The following is a 14,183-nucleotide window of genomic DNA, read 5'->3' as shown; positions in this document are numbered from 1 at the left end:
TGTGGCACCTGGGGACATGGTCGGGGTGGCCTTGGCAGTGCTGGGGGGTGACTGGACTTGGGGGTCTCAGAGGGATTTGTCACCCTAAGCCATTCCATAATTCCATGGAAATCGGGGTGTGATCCCTGCAGGGAGTGCAGTGCTGGCCTTAGGGACACCCTGTCCCCCCCTCAGGTTGTTCCCAAGTGACCTGACTGAGGAACTTTGTTTTAGGTGCTGGATGTCCCTAATTTGGGGGGGCTGGTGAAGCCCCTGCATCCCTGAGCTCTGTGGCAGGAGAGGGACTGGGGACAAGGGCCTGGAGGGACAGGACACAGGGAATGGCTTCCCACTGCCAGAGGGCAGGGTTGGATGGGATGTTGGGAAGAAATTCCTGGCTGTGAACGTGGGAAGGCCCTGTCCCAGGTTGGGCAGAGAAGCTGTGGCTCCCCCTGGATCCCTGGGAGTGTCCAAGGCCAGGTTGGAGCAACCTGGGCTGGTGGAAGGTGTCCCTGCCCGTGGCAGGGGGTGGAGTGGGATGGGCTTTAATGTCCCTTCCCACCCAAACCATTCCATGACTCCATCATTCTGTGATTCCCCTCCTGAGGCAGAGCAGAGCCCAGGCTGACTTTTGGGGTCCCTGAGGGGTGTGCAGGGCTTAGAGAGGAATTAAAAGTGTCTTGAACTCACCAAAATTGATTATTGACACAATGACAACGGAACCCCAAGTGCTGGTTTAGAATTTCTCTCCTGAACTGAGTTTTCTGGCAAACTCATCTGATCCCAACTCCAAAGTCCCCTTTGTGAAGGAATTTCACTGGGGACTGAGTCTATAAAATATATATAAATGCATTAAGGTGGATTTTCTTCTTGTGCTGGACAAATAGTGGGAGATTCTGAAGGGTTTTAACCTCCTGCTCCGTGTGCTCCCTGAGCTGGGGCTGTTCCAGCCGGGTTTATCCCAGATCCCAGGGAAAAGCCTGGAGCATCAGGTGGGGTGTTTTTGGGGCTCTTTTCACCTGTGATGAGGATTTGCAGGGAGAGTTTGGGCACAAGCAAATCCCCGTGGGTCCTGCAGAGCAGTGGCTGGAGGGGTGTGTGGGGAGATCCCTGTCCTGGGAAGTGCAGTGGAGGTGGGATGGTGGCACTGGGGATCCCTGGAGGTCTCTGACACCTCCTGCTTCCTCCCAGGGTCACCCCAAGCCCGGCCAGGTGTGACCCCGGCATGTGGAGGATGCTCCAGGCTGCTCCAGAGACTCTCTGAGTGGCAGTGGGATCACCCAGCAGCACTTGGGGCACGTGGTACTCCTGATAAATCCCCAAATTCCTGGGAAGGGGCTGGGTTGGGGTCCTGCTCCCTGTGGCAGTCCCCTGCCCACCCTGCTGAGAACAGCAGTGCAGTTATTGCCAGGGATTAATCAGAAAGTGGGTGTGTTTCCATGGAAAATGGGACACCGGAGTTTCTGGGAGCCTCGGGAAGGTTTGTTCACCCTGGGGATTCCTGTGGCTGGAGCAGCAGCTCATCCTGACTTGGCTCTGCCTGACTTTGGGGAAAAAATGGAATTGTTTTCCTCTGCACGGAGCGGGTTTGGGCCCAAACCCACAGCAGCCAAAGCCTCCTGGGGGTTGGGGTGTGCCTGGGGTGCTCTGGAGCATCTCACAGGGCTTTGATAATTCCCAAAACCTCCCCTGTCCCCGTGATTCCAGCACTAATAAAGCTCCTGTCCCACAGCTGGGCTCAGGATGCTTGTGGGTCCCTTCCAGCTCAGGGCATTCCGTGATTCCTTCCCCCAGGGGTTCCTGTCCATGCACAGTACAGGCAGTAAATAAATAAACCAGGAGGTGGGGAGTGCTGCTTGGGACTTGGTTATGTTGAGGAATGGGATCTCCCTGGTGGTGCCAATGGGATATCCATCAAAAACAGGGATTTAAGGTCATTTCCATGACTTATTTCCAAAGTCTCTTGGTTGGTTTTTTTTTGTGTTTATGCCCAATTTAGTGTGGTTTTAGGAATTCCCAGTGCACAGGGAATGTTGGGACAACTGTGGGGATCCCCCAGCGCTGCAGCCCAGCACCCTCTGAGGGAGCCTGAGGGGTCTCCAAGGTTTTAATTCCACTTTAGCTCCAAGTGACCTAAAACTGGGGCTTTCCCCCCTTTTTGGCAGCACCTGCCCAGGCTGAGAGGCTCCACACAGCCAGGGAATCCCTGTCCTTTGGGGCCACCAGGGCCTGGAGTGGAACGGAAAACGGGTTTGGGTTTTCCCAATGATGGAGTCGCCATCCCTGGAGGGGTTTGGGTTGGATGTTGGGAAAATTCCCCCTGGAAAGGGCTGCCCAGCCCTGGCACAGCTGCCCAGGGCAGGGGGGAGTCCCCATCCCTGGGGGGATTTAACACCCTGTGGATGTGGCACTGGGGGACATGGCCAGGGGTGGCCTGGGCAGAGCTGGTGGACTTGAGGGTCTCAGAGTGATTCTGCAACCTGAGGATTCCAGGATTCTGTGATTCCAAGGCTGTTTTCAGCACGGGTTGCCCAGACCAGCTGTGGCTGCCCCTGGATCCCTGGAAATGTCCAAGGCCAGGTTGGATGAGGCTTGGAGCAACCTGGGACAGTGGGAGGTGTCCCTGCCCATCCAGGGGGTGGCACTGGATGGTCATTGAGGTCCCTTCCAACCCAAACCATCCCATGATCCTGTGAAATTGTGTTTCTGTGTGAAGAATTGTCTCATGCTTCAGGTTTAACCTGGAAAACTCTGACTGGGGAGGAGGGAGAAGGAGCCGTGTGGTGTTTGTTTATTGTTAAACAAAGAACTGCTCTTCTGCTCTGCCTGGGAGCAAGGCCTGGCTGGTGTTTCCTGCTATTCTCCTTGATTTGGGTCTGTCCTGCTGTTCCCAGGGCTCTGTGGGAAGAGCAGTGGTGAGTTCCCATCCTCTGGGGGGGTGGTATCCCAGGCCCCCCCATTCCTGGAGCTGCCAGAGCACTCACCCTCCCTCCCTGTCTGAATTCCTCACGGAATTCTCTGGCTCTTCCCGTGTTTTCCTTGCACTTGGAGGAAGGTTTCTCTAATTTGAGTTCCCTCTTGGCATTCCAGCCCCTCCTTGGAACACAACTGCCGTGGGGTGAGCACCCTCCAAGTGTTTGTGCCCCAGGCCCAGGGCTGTGTCCCAGTCCAGGCTGCTCCCTGCATCTGGGACTGGCTGCAGGGGAGAGGAACAGCACAAATCCTTTAGAGTGTAGAAATTAGGAAGGAATTCCTGTCTGGGAGGGTGGTGAGGCCCTGGCACAGGTTGGGCAGAGAAGCTGTGGCTGCCCCTGGATCCCTGGAAGTGTCCAAGGCCAGGCTGGAGCAACCTGGGCTGGTGGAAGGTGTCCCTGCCCATGGCAGGGGGTGGAGTGGGATGGGCTCTAAGGTCCTTTCCCACCCAAACCATTCCATGATTCTATAAGCAGGTGACAGAGGTGATATTTCCTCCCAGATTCCCAGGGAAGCACTGGCAGCTTCCCATGCCAAAGGAGGTTCTTCCCTCTGGGGATAAAATCACTCAGATTTTCCAAAAGGGAAACATTTTGCTTCAATACTTACCATGGAATCACGGAACGGTTTGGTTGGGAAGGGACCTTAAATCCCAATGATTCCAGCCCTGCCATGGGCAGGGACACCTTCCACTAGCCAAGGTTCCTCCAAGCCCCGTCCAGCCTGGCCTTGGACACTTCCAGGGGTGGATCCTGAGTGGAGCAGGGAGCCCCAGCATGTGCTGGGCCTGGGAGAGACATGAGGGGGAGTCTGGGGGTGTTTATTTTGGGGTCTCTTTGTCCCAGGGCCGTTGGGTTTGGGTGGCACAGGACCAGGACACCCAGTGTACATCTGTGCTGGGTGTTCAGCTGCTCTGGGCGTGTTCCACTTGCTTTTTGTCTGGCCAGTGCAGGCTTTGGCCCTGAATGTCCTGGTTGTCCCTGGAGCTGAGGGGAAAGGGAAGGAGCTTGTTCTCTTTGTAGCTTTTTGGAGGCTTTTGGGTGGATTTTGTGCGTGTGACGTTTCCCTTAAACCAGCGTGGAGAGGGGGAGCAGCTGGAGCTCCGGTGACCAGCGGGGCTCTGGGGTGGCTCTGCCTGAGGTCTTGGTGGTTCCAGTGAGAAATTCCCATTTTCCAGCGGGGTTTGGTGTTGTTTATCCCGGTTGTGTGTTGTTAAAGCTCATTCCCTTCAACACCATTGCTGTGTCCTCGATGGCCACCAGCTCCATCCTGGCCTTCCTCTCCCTGAGTGTGCCATGCTTGGTGCCATGGCTGCTTTTCTGGGGCACATCCATGGTTTCCTCCCTGTTCTCCTGGCTCCTGAAGCCACATTCCAGCTCAGGTGCTGGTGTTGGGTCACTCGTCCAGCCTGGAGGAGGCTGAGGGGACACTCAGGAGGGGCAGCTCCGACCTCTGCTCCGTGTGAGCAGGGACAGGATCCGAGGGAGCGGCTGGAGCTGTGTCAGGGCAGGCTCAGGTTGGATCTCAGGCAAAGGTTCTTCCCCCAGAGGCTGGTTGGGCACTGCCCAGGCTCCCCAGGGCAGTGGGCACAGCCCCAAGGCTGCCAGAGCTCCAGGAGGGTTTGGACAACGCTCTGAGGGACAGGGTGGGATTGTTGGGGTGTCCTGGGCAGGGCCAGGAGCTGGACTGGATGATCCTCGTGGGTCCCTTCCCGCTCAGGGTATTCCATGGCTCTGCAGTTTGGGGGTGGTTCCGTGTGTCGGGGTCCCGGGGGGACACGCTGAGCACGGGATCCTGGGACGGGGGTGTCGGGCAGTGCCCGGTCCTGGTGGCTCCCGAAGCCCCGTTTTAATTTGGGATCTGTCAGCTCAGCCACCAACGGGACAATTAGTGACTGTTAACAACGCCCCTAATTAACCCCTTGGGCTCCGCTCACCTGTACCTGGGGGGAGGTTGGCACTGCTCCGGGGGGCTGTTTTTCCTCGAATTCCGCCGTGGAGGGAAGAGCAGGACATGGCTGGGGGGGGACGAGCCTTGGCCGTGTGCGGGCTCACGCCGCGGTGACGGCCGGGGGGTCCCGGTCGGGGGCAATGCGGGGTGTCCCTGGCCGGTGCCCGCAGCGGGAGGAGGCTTGGAATGCCGTGGGAGCCGTGGCCGTGCCCTGGCCGTGCCCGCTCCCGCTCCTGCTCCTGCGGGGAGCGTTAGGACCCAGCGAAGCCGCCGGCGCGGTGACAAGTCTGGAGCGGCACTGGCGCAGAGTGGCTCCATCGGCAGCGCTGGAATTCTCCGTATCCCTCCCTCGGAGCATCCTCGCCCAGAAAAGGGCTTTTCCCCCCTCCGTTGCCGCCCGGCGGAGCCCCGGGAGAGGGGAGGGACACGCGCGGGGATGCTGGGATCGGCCGGGACGCTGGGAAGCGCCGCTGGATGAGCTGAGAGCGTTGGCCGGGGTTCGGGAATCTCGGGAGCAGCATGGCCCAGGGCAGGAGGCACGCGTCCGGCCGGGTAAGGGGGGGGCTCCCCGGCTCCTGTCGCGACCCATCGCGGCGCCGTGGCAGCGAAAAACCCCTGGATTTGCGCCGAAATCTCGATTGTGCTCCCCGCGCTCCCGCATCCCTGGAATGTGGCACCTCCCTCGCCGACAATAACGCCGGGGGGGGGGGGGGTGGATGCTCCGGGCTGCACCAGGGCCGTGTCCTTTGGCCGGAGTTACCTGCCCGTGCCGGGAATTAACCCCGGCTAATCCCCCCGGTTAATTACCCCGGCTAATCCCCCCCCGGGCATCGCGGCACAGCCTTCCCGGGGCTCGGGCGCAGCCTCCCCGGGGCCGCTCGGCACAAAGATCCCGGGTGTTTTCCTCCCTGCGGCGGGTGTTCCCTCCCTCCGGGCCGCTTTTCCAGGGCTGCACGGAGCTTCCGCGGGGCCTGGCAAAGCGCTTCCAGGTTTTTCCGTATTGCAGCTGCCCCTGGGCCGTGCGGTGCCAGCGGGGCCCCCCCCGACCCGGCCTTTCCCGGGAGTTCCCGTCCCTCTGGCCGCGGTGACATTGTGTCCCGGCCCCGCTGGGCACCGGCAGCACCCTCTCCGTGCCAGCTTGGCAGAGGGACTCCGGGCTGGAGCCGGGCAGGGCAGACCCTTCCCACCGCTCCCTGGGACCCCCAGACCCGCCGTGGGCACCGTGCCCTGGCACGGCTCTGCCCGCCCTGGGATGTGCCAGGCCTGGAGCCGGGGGGGATCTGAGCTGTGCCCAGGGAGCAGCTGCCCCTTGGGAAAGGCTCCGGGCTGGGAAGTTGCTTTGCCCACCCTGGGAGGGCTTGAGCTGCCTGCCCCCCAAACCTCCCTGTGTTCCATGGGGGGGGATGAAGGGGTGGAATTCCAGCCTGAGTCCCGGCAGCTCCGTGGGGACACCGTGGTGGCTGTCGGTGTGCCCGGGGGCTCCCAGAGCTGGGGGCACAGGGAGGGAGCTGGGCACTGGCTCCAAGGGCCCGTGGAGACATGGCTCGGCCTGCAGGGTCCTGGGGGTGCTGGGGGGTCCTGGGGGTGCTGGGGGGTCCCAGGGCAGCGTGGCACACCGCAGGCAGGGCACTGTGAGCGGGTTATCCGTGCTCAGCTCACATGGATTTTGGAATGGGCCCTGCAGGCACCGAGGCTGTGCCAGCCCTTCCTGGGGCTGAGGCCACTGGCTGCCCTGGCCGTGTGCCCGGAGGGTTTTGGGGACGCTGTGCCCGATGTCACAGTGTCCAGAGACACCCACAGCCTCCCCGTTTGGCTTCGTGCTCCCCAGCTGGAGTCCAGTGCCACCGTGGTGCTGGGAACCTCATCCTGGTGCCACCGTGGGGTGCTGGGGACACTCTCTGTCCTGGGGTGATCCCTCCTTCCCGTGGGGGTGGTGTGGCAGTGCCACGTGCCTCCGACTCGCTGCTGACCAGGCTTAAACCCAGCACTGTTTCCAGGTCTTTCCCTGTTCCAGCCGTGCTGGGTCACCCCTGGAATTTGGACCTCGTCAGAGGTGGCTGCTGGGCTCGGGATTCTCCTGAAACTTGTGATCTGAGCTCTGAGTGACAGTTTGAGGCTCAGTTAGTCTCGGCTGCCAGCTGAGCCTGGCTGCTGCAGGAGTACACTGAGTATTCCCGGGGTGATCCGCTGGGATGGAGCAGAACACTGACACCGTCACGCTCGGAGGAAACACGGGAATGACCCAAATCGCTGGGAATTCATCCCCTTTGCAGTGGCTCAGACCCAGGATCTCCACGCAGTGGAGCAGACGGTCTGTGGATGTGTGCAATGCTTCAAAAAAGGGGGGAAAATGGAAAAATCGGGATTTCAGAGCGGTGCCAGGCAGGAAGTTGTGGGGAGCAGTGTCCTGGTGGCAGCACAGCCACGGGCTCGTTCCTCACCTGGAGCAACATCCCTGTGGACAGGTGTCCCTGTGAACAGGGTGTGGGACAGGCTACTCCCGGGCCGGTGGGTTCATCCAGCCTGGGACTGTCCTGCCGGGATCTGCCCCGGAGGCTCGGCATTCCCGGGTGCTCCTCTGGCTGCCCCGTGCCCACCACCTGCCCTGTGCCCCCCTCAGATGTCCCCAGCTGGCCCCTGGTGCCCCAGGTGACCAGGACTGCCCAGATTTCTCATTTCCTGGGATTTAGGAGCTCGTTCCCTGTCCGTGAGCCGGGAGCGGTGACGGGGCTGTCACTGGGAGTGGCCCCCGCCGTGTGTGTCCAGCCCTTCTCCCTTCCCGTGTGTTCCCACAGCTCTGCTCCTCCATCCTTTTCCCTTACCATCCCTGCTCTCCCCGTGCTCAGCACTGGGGTATCCAGAGCCCTGGGGTGTCCCACTGGGAAGGTCAGAGGGGATCCATGAGAGTTCTGTGCTCTCCTGCTTTCCCAGATGTGAAGGACTCGGGGAAATGTTTCTGTCAAATTAGTGCTGGTTGGCAACTGTCCCATCGGGGGCAGGCTGGGAGAGCTGGGAATGTCCACCCTGGAGAGGAGAAGGCTCCGGGGACACCTTAGGGCCCCTTCCAGTGCCTAAAGGGGCTCCAGGAGAGCTGGAGAGGGACTTTGGACAGGGCATGGAGGGACAGGATGATTGGGAATGGCTTCCCATGGACAGAGGTATCCACAGGGTTTGGGGTCTCTCACACTGATGGATCCTGCCTGGCTGCAGGTGCCCCTGGGACACAGGAATGAGGAGGATAAAAGCTTCTGACAGTGCTGAGCAGGAACTTTTTGTTTGACTGGGAATTCTGGCTTTTCCTTTGGGCTTTTCTTTGGGCTTCTTATTTTCCTGGAGCTCTGCTCTCACTTGGGACACGGTTTTCCAGGTGCAGGTGTTGGCAGGATGCTGCTGCAGCCCTGGCAGCTGGGAGGAGCCAGAACCTGGGGAGACATTTGGGTCTGGAGCAGAAATGTTGCCTTTGAGGTTTTGGGTCTGTTTGTTGGGTGATGGATTCGGGGTTTTAACACGAGAGTGTTTTGTGCCTTTGGTTTCTCCCGGTTGTGTTTGATATCTCCCGGTTGTATTTGGTTTCTCCCGGTTGTATTTGGATGGAACATGGAATTCAGGCTGGTGGAAAACTGACATCCCTGGTTTTAGTCCCAGAAGTCCCCAAACACGGGGGGTTCACTCAGCATTCCGAGCCCGGGCAAGGAGAGAGGATGGTTTGTTGGGGTTCCAGGAACTTCCACAGTCCCCTTGGTTCTTCCACAGGCTGAGAATTCCCTGGATCTCCCAAACCCCCCGTGGTGTCCAGCTGTGGCTGAGGTTTGTCCCCACATCCCCAGGGCCCTTCCCGGCCCTTCCCCGCCGTGCTGGGTGAAAGAGCCTCTGTTTTCCTGGGATAAAGGACAGATTCTTCCACTGAAACTGGGCCCAGAGAGGCCAAACCTTGACATTTCTGCACAATGGCCAGAACCAGTGACACACAGGGTGTGGGAAGTGCCAAACTGGTCCCGTTTGAGGACCACTGGGAGCTGGGGGTGAGCGGGAGATGGAGCTGAGCAGGGTAGGGAACACCCCCATTCCCTCTGGGATAGGGGCACTGGGATTGAAAGGTGTCAGAGTTTGAGGAGGGGGCTCCAAGAGAGCAGGAGAGGGGCCTTGGACACAGGATGGAGTGAAAAGACAAGGGGGAATGGCTTCACACCTGGAAAGGGGAAATTTAGAGGGATATTGGGGAGAAATTCTTCCCTGTGAGGGTGGGGAGGCCCTGGCCCAGGTTGCCCAGAGAAGCTGTGGCTGCCCCTGGATCCCTGGAAGTGTCCAAGGACAGGTTGGATGGGACTTGGAGCAGCCTGGGCTGGTGGAAGGTGTCCCTGCCCACGGCAGGGGGTGGAACTGGGTGGGATTTAAGGTCCCTTCCAACCCAAACCATCCTGGGATTCTGTGATTTCACTCAGACTGGTTTCAGAGAAGGTGTCGAGGGTGGATCCCAACAAACTTGCCTGTGATTTCCATGATCCTGAGGGTCTCCAGTACCCCCTCTGAGACCCCTGAGTCCAATCACTCCCCCAGCACTGCCAGAGACACCCCTGGCCGTGTCCCCAAGTGCCACATCCACAGGGTGTTAAATCCCCCCAGGGATGGGGACTCCCCCCTGCCCTGGGCAGCTGTGCCAGGGCTGGGCAGCCCTTTCCAGGGGGAATTTTCCCAATATCCAACCTGAGGCTCCCCTGGCACAGCTTGAGGCCGTTCCCTCTGTCCTGGATAATGACACTCATTCCCTGGATGACCACATTCCCTGGTGGGATACCACAGGGGGGTCCCAGGGACACAGTGGGGGCTGAGCCACCGGATCCCCCAAAATTCCAACAGTTGAAGGGAAGGGACAGTGACCTGTGTCAGAAACGGGCTGCCTGCTCCTGGGCAGGGAATTCCCAGGCTGGAATTCCTGGGCAGTGCTGATATAACGCATAAGATGGAGCAAGATAAGGCCCTGAACTGTGCTGCTCTCGGCCGGGGGTTTTTTTCCCCCTTAAGGCTTATAAAAACGCCATAAAAACGTTATAAAGGGTCATAAATGGGGTTTGTGAGTCCGGCGTGAGCAGTGGTGGTGGTTGTGCCGTGGTTTGTGGCTCCTGCTCGGGAGCTGCAATGGCAGGAGCTGCCCTTGGCTGGCTCCCAGCTCAGAGGGGGCGGAGGTGGAGGGTGACGAGGTGTCCCACGCCCAAACCCCCCGTCCCCGTGTCTGTCCCCATGTCTGTCCCCGTGTCTGTCCCCGTGTCTGTCCCCGTGTCTGTCCCCGTGTCTGTCCCTGTTCTCACCCCGTTCTCCCCTCTCCCCAGGCCTCCAGCACGGCCAGGATGAGCTCGGAGGGCGGCAGCAGGCCCCTCAAGGTGGGCTCCCGCGTGGAGGTGATCGGGAAGGGGCACCGCGGCACCGTGGCCTACGTGGGGGCCACCCTGTTCGCCACCGGCAAGTGGGTGGGGGTCATCCTGGACGAGCCCCGCGGCAAGAACGATGGCACCGTGCAGGGCAGGAAGTACTTCACCTGCGAGGAGAACCACGGCATCTTCGTCAGGCAGTCACAGGTCAGCAGATCCCGGGAGCCGGGGGAGCTGATCCTGGGATTTGGGGGGAGCTGCTGCTGGGATCCTGGGGGGAGCTGCTTCATGGGATTTGGAGGGGTCTGCTTCCGGGGATCCTGTGGGGAACTGCTGCTGGGATCCTGTGGGGAACTGCTGCTGGGATCCTGTGGGGAACTGCTGCTGGGATCCTGGAGGAATCTGCTTCATGGGATCCTGGGGGGAACTGCTTCACGGGATTTGGGGGGATCTGCTTCCCAGGATCCAGGGGGCATCTGCTTCCTGGGATCCTGGGGGGAGCTGCTTCCTGGGATTTGGGGGATCTGCTTCTTGGGATCCTGGGGGGATCTGCTTCATGGGATTTGGAGGGGTCTGCTTCCAGGGATCCTGGGGGAATCTGCTTCATGGGATCCTGGGGGGAGCTGCTCCTGGGATTCTGGGGGCAACTGCTTCGTGGGATTTGGGGGGATCTGCTTCCCAGGATCCAGGGGGCATCTGCTTCCTGGGATTCTGGGAGGAGCTGCTTCGCAGGATCCTGGGGGGAGCTGCTTCCTGGGATTTGGAGGGGTCTACTTCCGGGGATCCTGGGGGAAACTGCTCCTGGGATCCAGGGGGAATCTGCTTCCTGGGATCCTGGGGGAATCTGCTTCGTGGGATCCTGGGGGGAGCTGCTCCTGGGATCCAGGGGGAATCTGCTTCGTGGGATCCTGGGGGGAGCTGCTCCTGGGATCTTAGGGGGAAGTGCTCCTGGGATCCTGGGGGAAGCTGCTTCTCGGAATCCTTGGGGGAGCTGCTTCCAGGGATCTTGCAGGGAACTGCTCCTGGAATCCTCTGCTTCCTGGGATCCAGGGGGAATCTGCTTCCTGGGATCCTGGGGGGAACTGCTTCGTGGGATCCTGAGGGGATCTGCTTCCTGGGATTTGGGGGGATTGGCTTCCCGGGATCCTGAGGGGCATCTGCTTCCCAGGATCCTCAGGGGGATGCACTTCCCAGGATCCTCAGGGGGCTCTGCTTCCCAGGATCCTCGGGAGGAACTGCTTCCTGGGACCCTCAGAGGGATCCACTTCCTGGGACTCTCAGAGGAGCTCTGCTTCCCAGGATCCTTGAGGGGAACCACTTCCTGGGATCCTGGGGGAGATCTGCTTCCCAGGACTCTCGGGGGGATCTGCTTCCCAGGATCCTCGGTGCCCCTCAGAGGGCCCTGCTTCCTGGGATCCTTGATGGGCTCTGCTTCCCGGGATCCTCAGGTGCTCATCAAACAGAGGGAACCAGCCCTTCCCACCCGGGTGGGGAGAGAGAAACCAGTTTCCATTGCTCCCAGGGCCATGGGGTTCCTGGGATTCCCGTCTCCATGTGGGAGGGAGCAGCACACTCCAGGCAGGTGGAACCTCCACAAGGATCCTCGAGGTCTTGGTCAGCCCACGGGGTTATTGTGGGGTGTTTCCAGGGGAATGGGGTGAAAACAGCCCGGTGAATTCCAAAGGGTTTTATTCCTCCTCCCAGGGAAGTTCCCAGCCTGCCCAGAGTCACCCCCTGGAGCAGGTGGAGTTTGGGATCGATCTCGGTGTTTGCCTGGAAGCAGAGCCGGGGAATTTTAATTAAACTGTGTTTGCCTGGAAGTGGATAAAACCCCCTGGGTGGGTGCAGCTGCTGACTCTGCTGCTCCTGGGCTGCAGCAGGACCCAGGAGCTCTCCGGGGCAAACACCTTCCAGGTGAATTCCCTGTGTCACCTTCCCAAGGCAGAGGTGGCACTGGAGCCCCCAGCTCCGGGTGTCCCCAGCCCCGTTTCCCAGCCAGATTCTGTCCTCCTCCCTGGAAGAAGGGGCTGCTTTGTGTCCCAGCCCATGGTGTCTCCAGCTCTTCCCACTTTCCTGCTGCCCCTCCGGGCACTGCCAGGACCTTGGCACTGGGTGACACATGGACCCGACTCCCTTGGCCATCCCTCGGCCTCACCTGCCAGCTGGGAAAGGATTCCAGGGGTTTACAGGGAAAATGTGGGGTCTGCAGGACCAGGAGGGTCAGGGGGTGCTGAGCACAAGGCTCAGGGATGGTCTGGATGGGTCTGGGATGCTGCTCCCCAGTTCATCCCATGGATTTCATCCACAGGGATGATGGATGGGGTTCGGAGCAGCCTGGGCAGTGGGAGCTGTCCCTGCCCATGGCAGGGGGTGGCACTGGCTGGGATTTGAGGTCCTCCCCAACCCAACCCTGTCTGGAATTCTGGAGCTCTTTGGCCATGGAGCCAGGCTGGGAGAGTTGGGAATGTCCAGCCTGGAGAAGAGAAGGCTCCAGGGAGAGCTGAGAGCCCCTTGCAGGGCCTGAAGGGGCTCCAGGAGAGCTGGAGAGGGACTGGGGACAAGGCAGGGAGGGACAGCACACAGGGAATGACTTCCCACTGCCAGAGGGCAGGGAGAGATGGGATATTGGGAAGAAGATCCTCCCTGTGAGGGTGGTGAGGGGCTGGAATGAATTTCCCAGAGCAGCTGTGGCTGCCCCTGGATCCCTGGAAGTGTCCAAAGCCAGGTTGGAGCAACCTGGGCTGGTGGAAGGTGTCCCTGCCCACGGCAGGGGGTGGCACTGGGTGGGATTTAAGTTCCCTTCCAACCCAAACCATTCCAGGATTCTCTGGCTGTACCTGGGCTGGACATTCCAAACACGACTGTTCCTTTTTTGGTGTGTGGAACCATCATCCCTGACTCTGATTTTGGTTTTTAAGCTGAGCTCCCCGGTGGGAGGTGCTCATGGATCAGGCAGATTCCTGCAGGGACAATCCGGGAGGTGCTGATCTGAGGCACGAGGGTGGTTCTCCCACAGGGATCTAATCCCTTCCAGCCCGGTTTTCCATGTTTATCCGGCAAAAATGTGTCCAAAAATAGTTCACAAAGAGAAATCCCTGAACCTGTAATGGATATTCAGGGCTGTCAAATCCAGACCTTTGGCTTTCCTCATTACCTGTGTGAATATTCCTTATTCCAGACGGGAATAAAAGCCTGTGGCTGTTCTCAGGGAGCCTGTGGAAGGAGGATGTTTGATGGCAAAGCTGGAATGATGAAATCAAAAATTTGTGCCAAAAACGTGGGATCTGCTCTGCTGATCCCACTGCCAGAGGGACCCACTCCCTGGACTCCCTGTTTGGGAATTTTTGGCAATAATGGTCGTTGTCCTTTCTCCAGATCCAGGTGTTTGAGGATGGAGCCGACACAACGTCCCCAGAAACCCCGGAATCTGCTGCCATGAAGGTCCCCAAGAGAGGTACAGCCTGGCTGGGAAATCCTTCCCAAAGGGGCGGGAATTTTGTACTGGAGGGAATGGGAAATTATTCCCCAAGGGGATGGGAATCCTTCCTGGAGAGATGGGAGATCCCACCTGAAGGGATGGGCAGTAGTTTCCAGATGGAATGTGAAATCCTTCCTGGAGAGGTGGGAAATCCTTCCTGGAGGGAGTGTGAAATCCTTCCTGAAAGGGTGGGAATCCTTCCCAGATGGAATGGGAAGTCCTTCCTGGAGAGAGGGAGCTCTTTCTGGTGGGAATCCTTCCTGGAGGGTTGGAAACCCTTCCCGGAGGGATGGGCACATGGAATGCAGCCCTGACCCACCCCGAGGCTCTGGAATTGCAGTGTCCGTGTCTCCAGCCCCATTCCCACCCCTGGGCAGTGATCCCTCCACTGATCATTCCTTCCCCATTCCCACCCCTGGGCAGTGATCCCTCCATGG

At 59.7% G+C, this 14,183-nt stretch overlaps 1 protein-coding gene across 1 annotated transcript; it reads left to right on the top strand.

Annotated features, from left to right (window-relative positions):
• Positions 1-5,203: 5,203 nt before the first annotated feature.
• LOC113962606 (dynactin subunit 1-like) lies at positions 5,204-13,766 on the top strand (the record flags this gene model as incomplete). Its single annotated transcript, XM_027673366.1, has 3 exons — positions 5,204-5,454; positions 10,230-10,475; positions 13,644-13,766. Coding segments are annotated over exons 1-3 (402 nt in total), but the record flags the coding sequence as incomplete, so codon positions are not given.
• Positions 13,767-14,183: the final 417 nt, after the last annotated feature.

This window comes from Neopelma chrysocephalum, unplaced genomic scaffold, assembly GCF_003984885.1.
Source record: "Neopelma chrysocephalum unplaced genomic scaffold, ASM398488v2 Primary Assembly neopelma1_183161, whole genome shotgun sequence".
NCBI lineage: Eukaryota > Metazoa > Chordata > Aves > Passeriformes > Pipridae > Neopelma > Neopelma chrysocephalum.
This window is presented reverse-complemented; position numbering and strand designations above follow the sequence as displayed.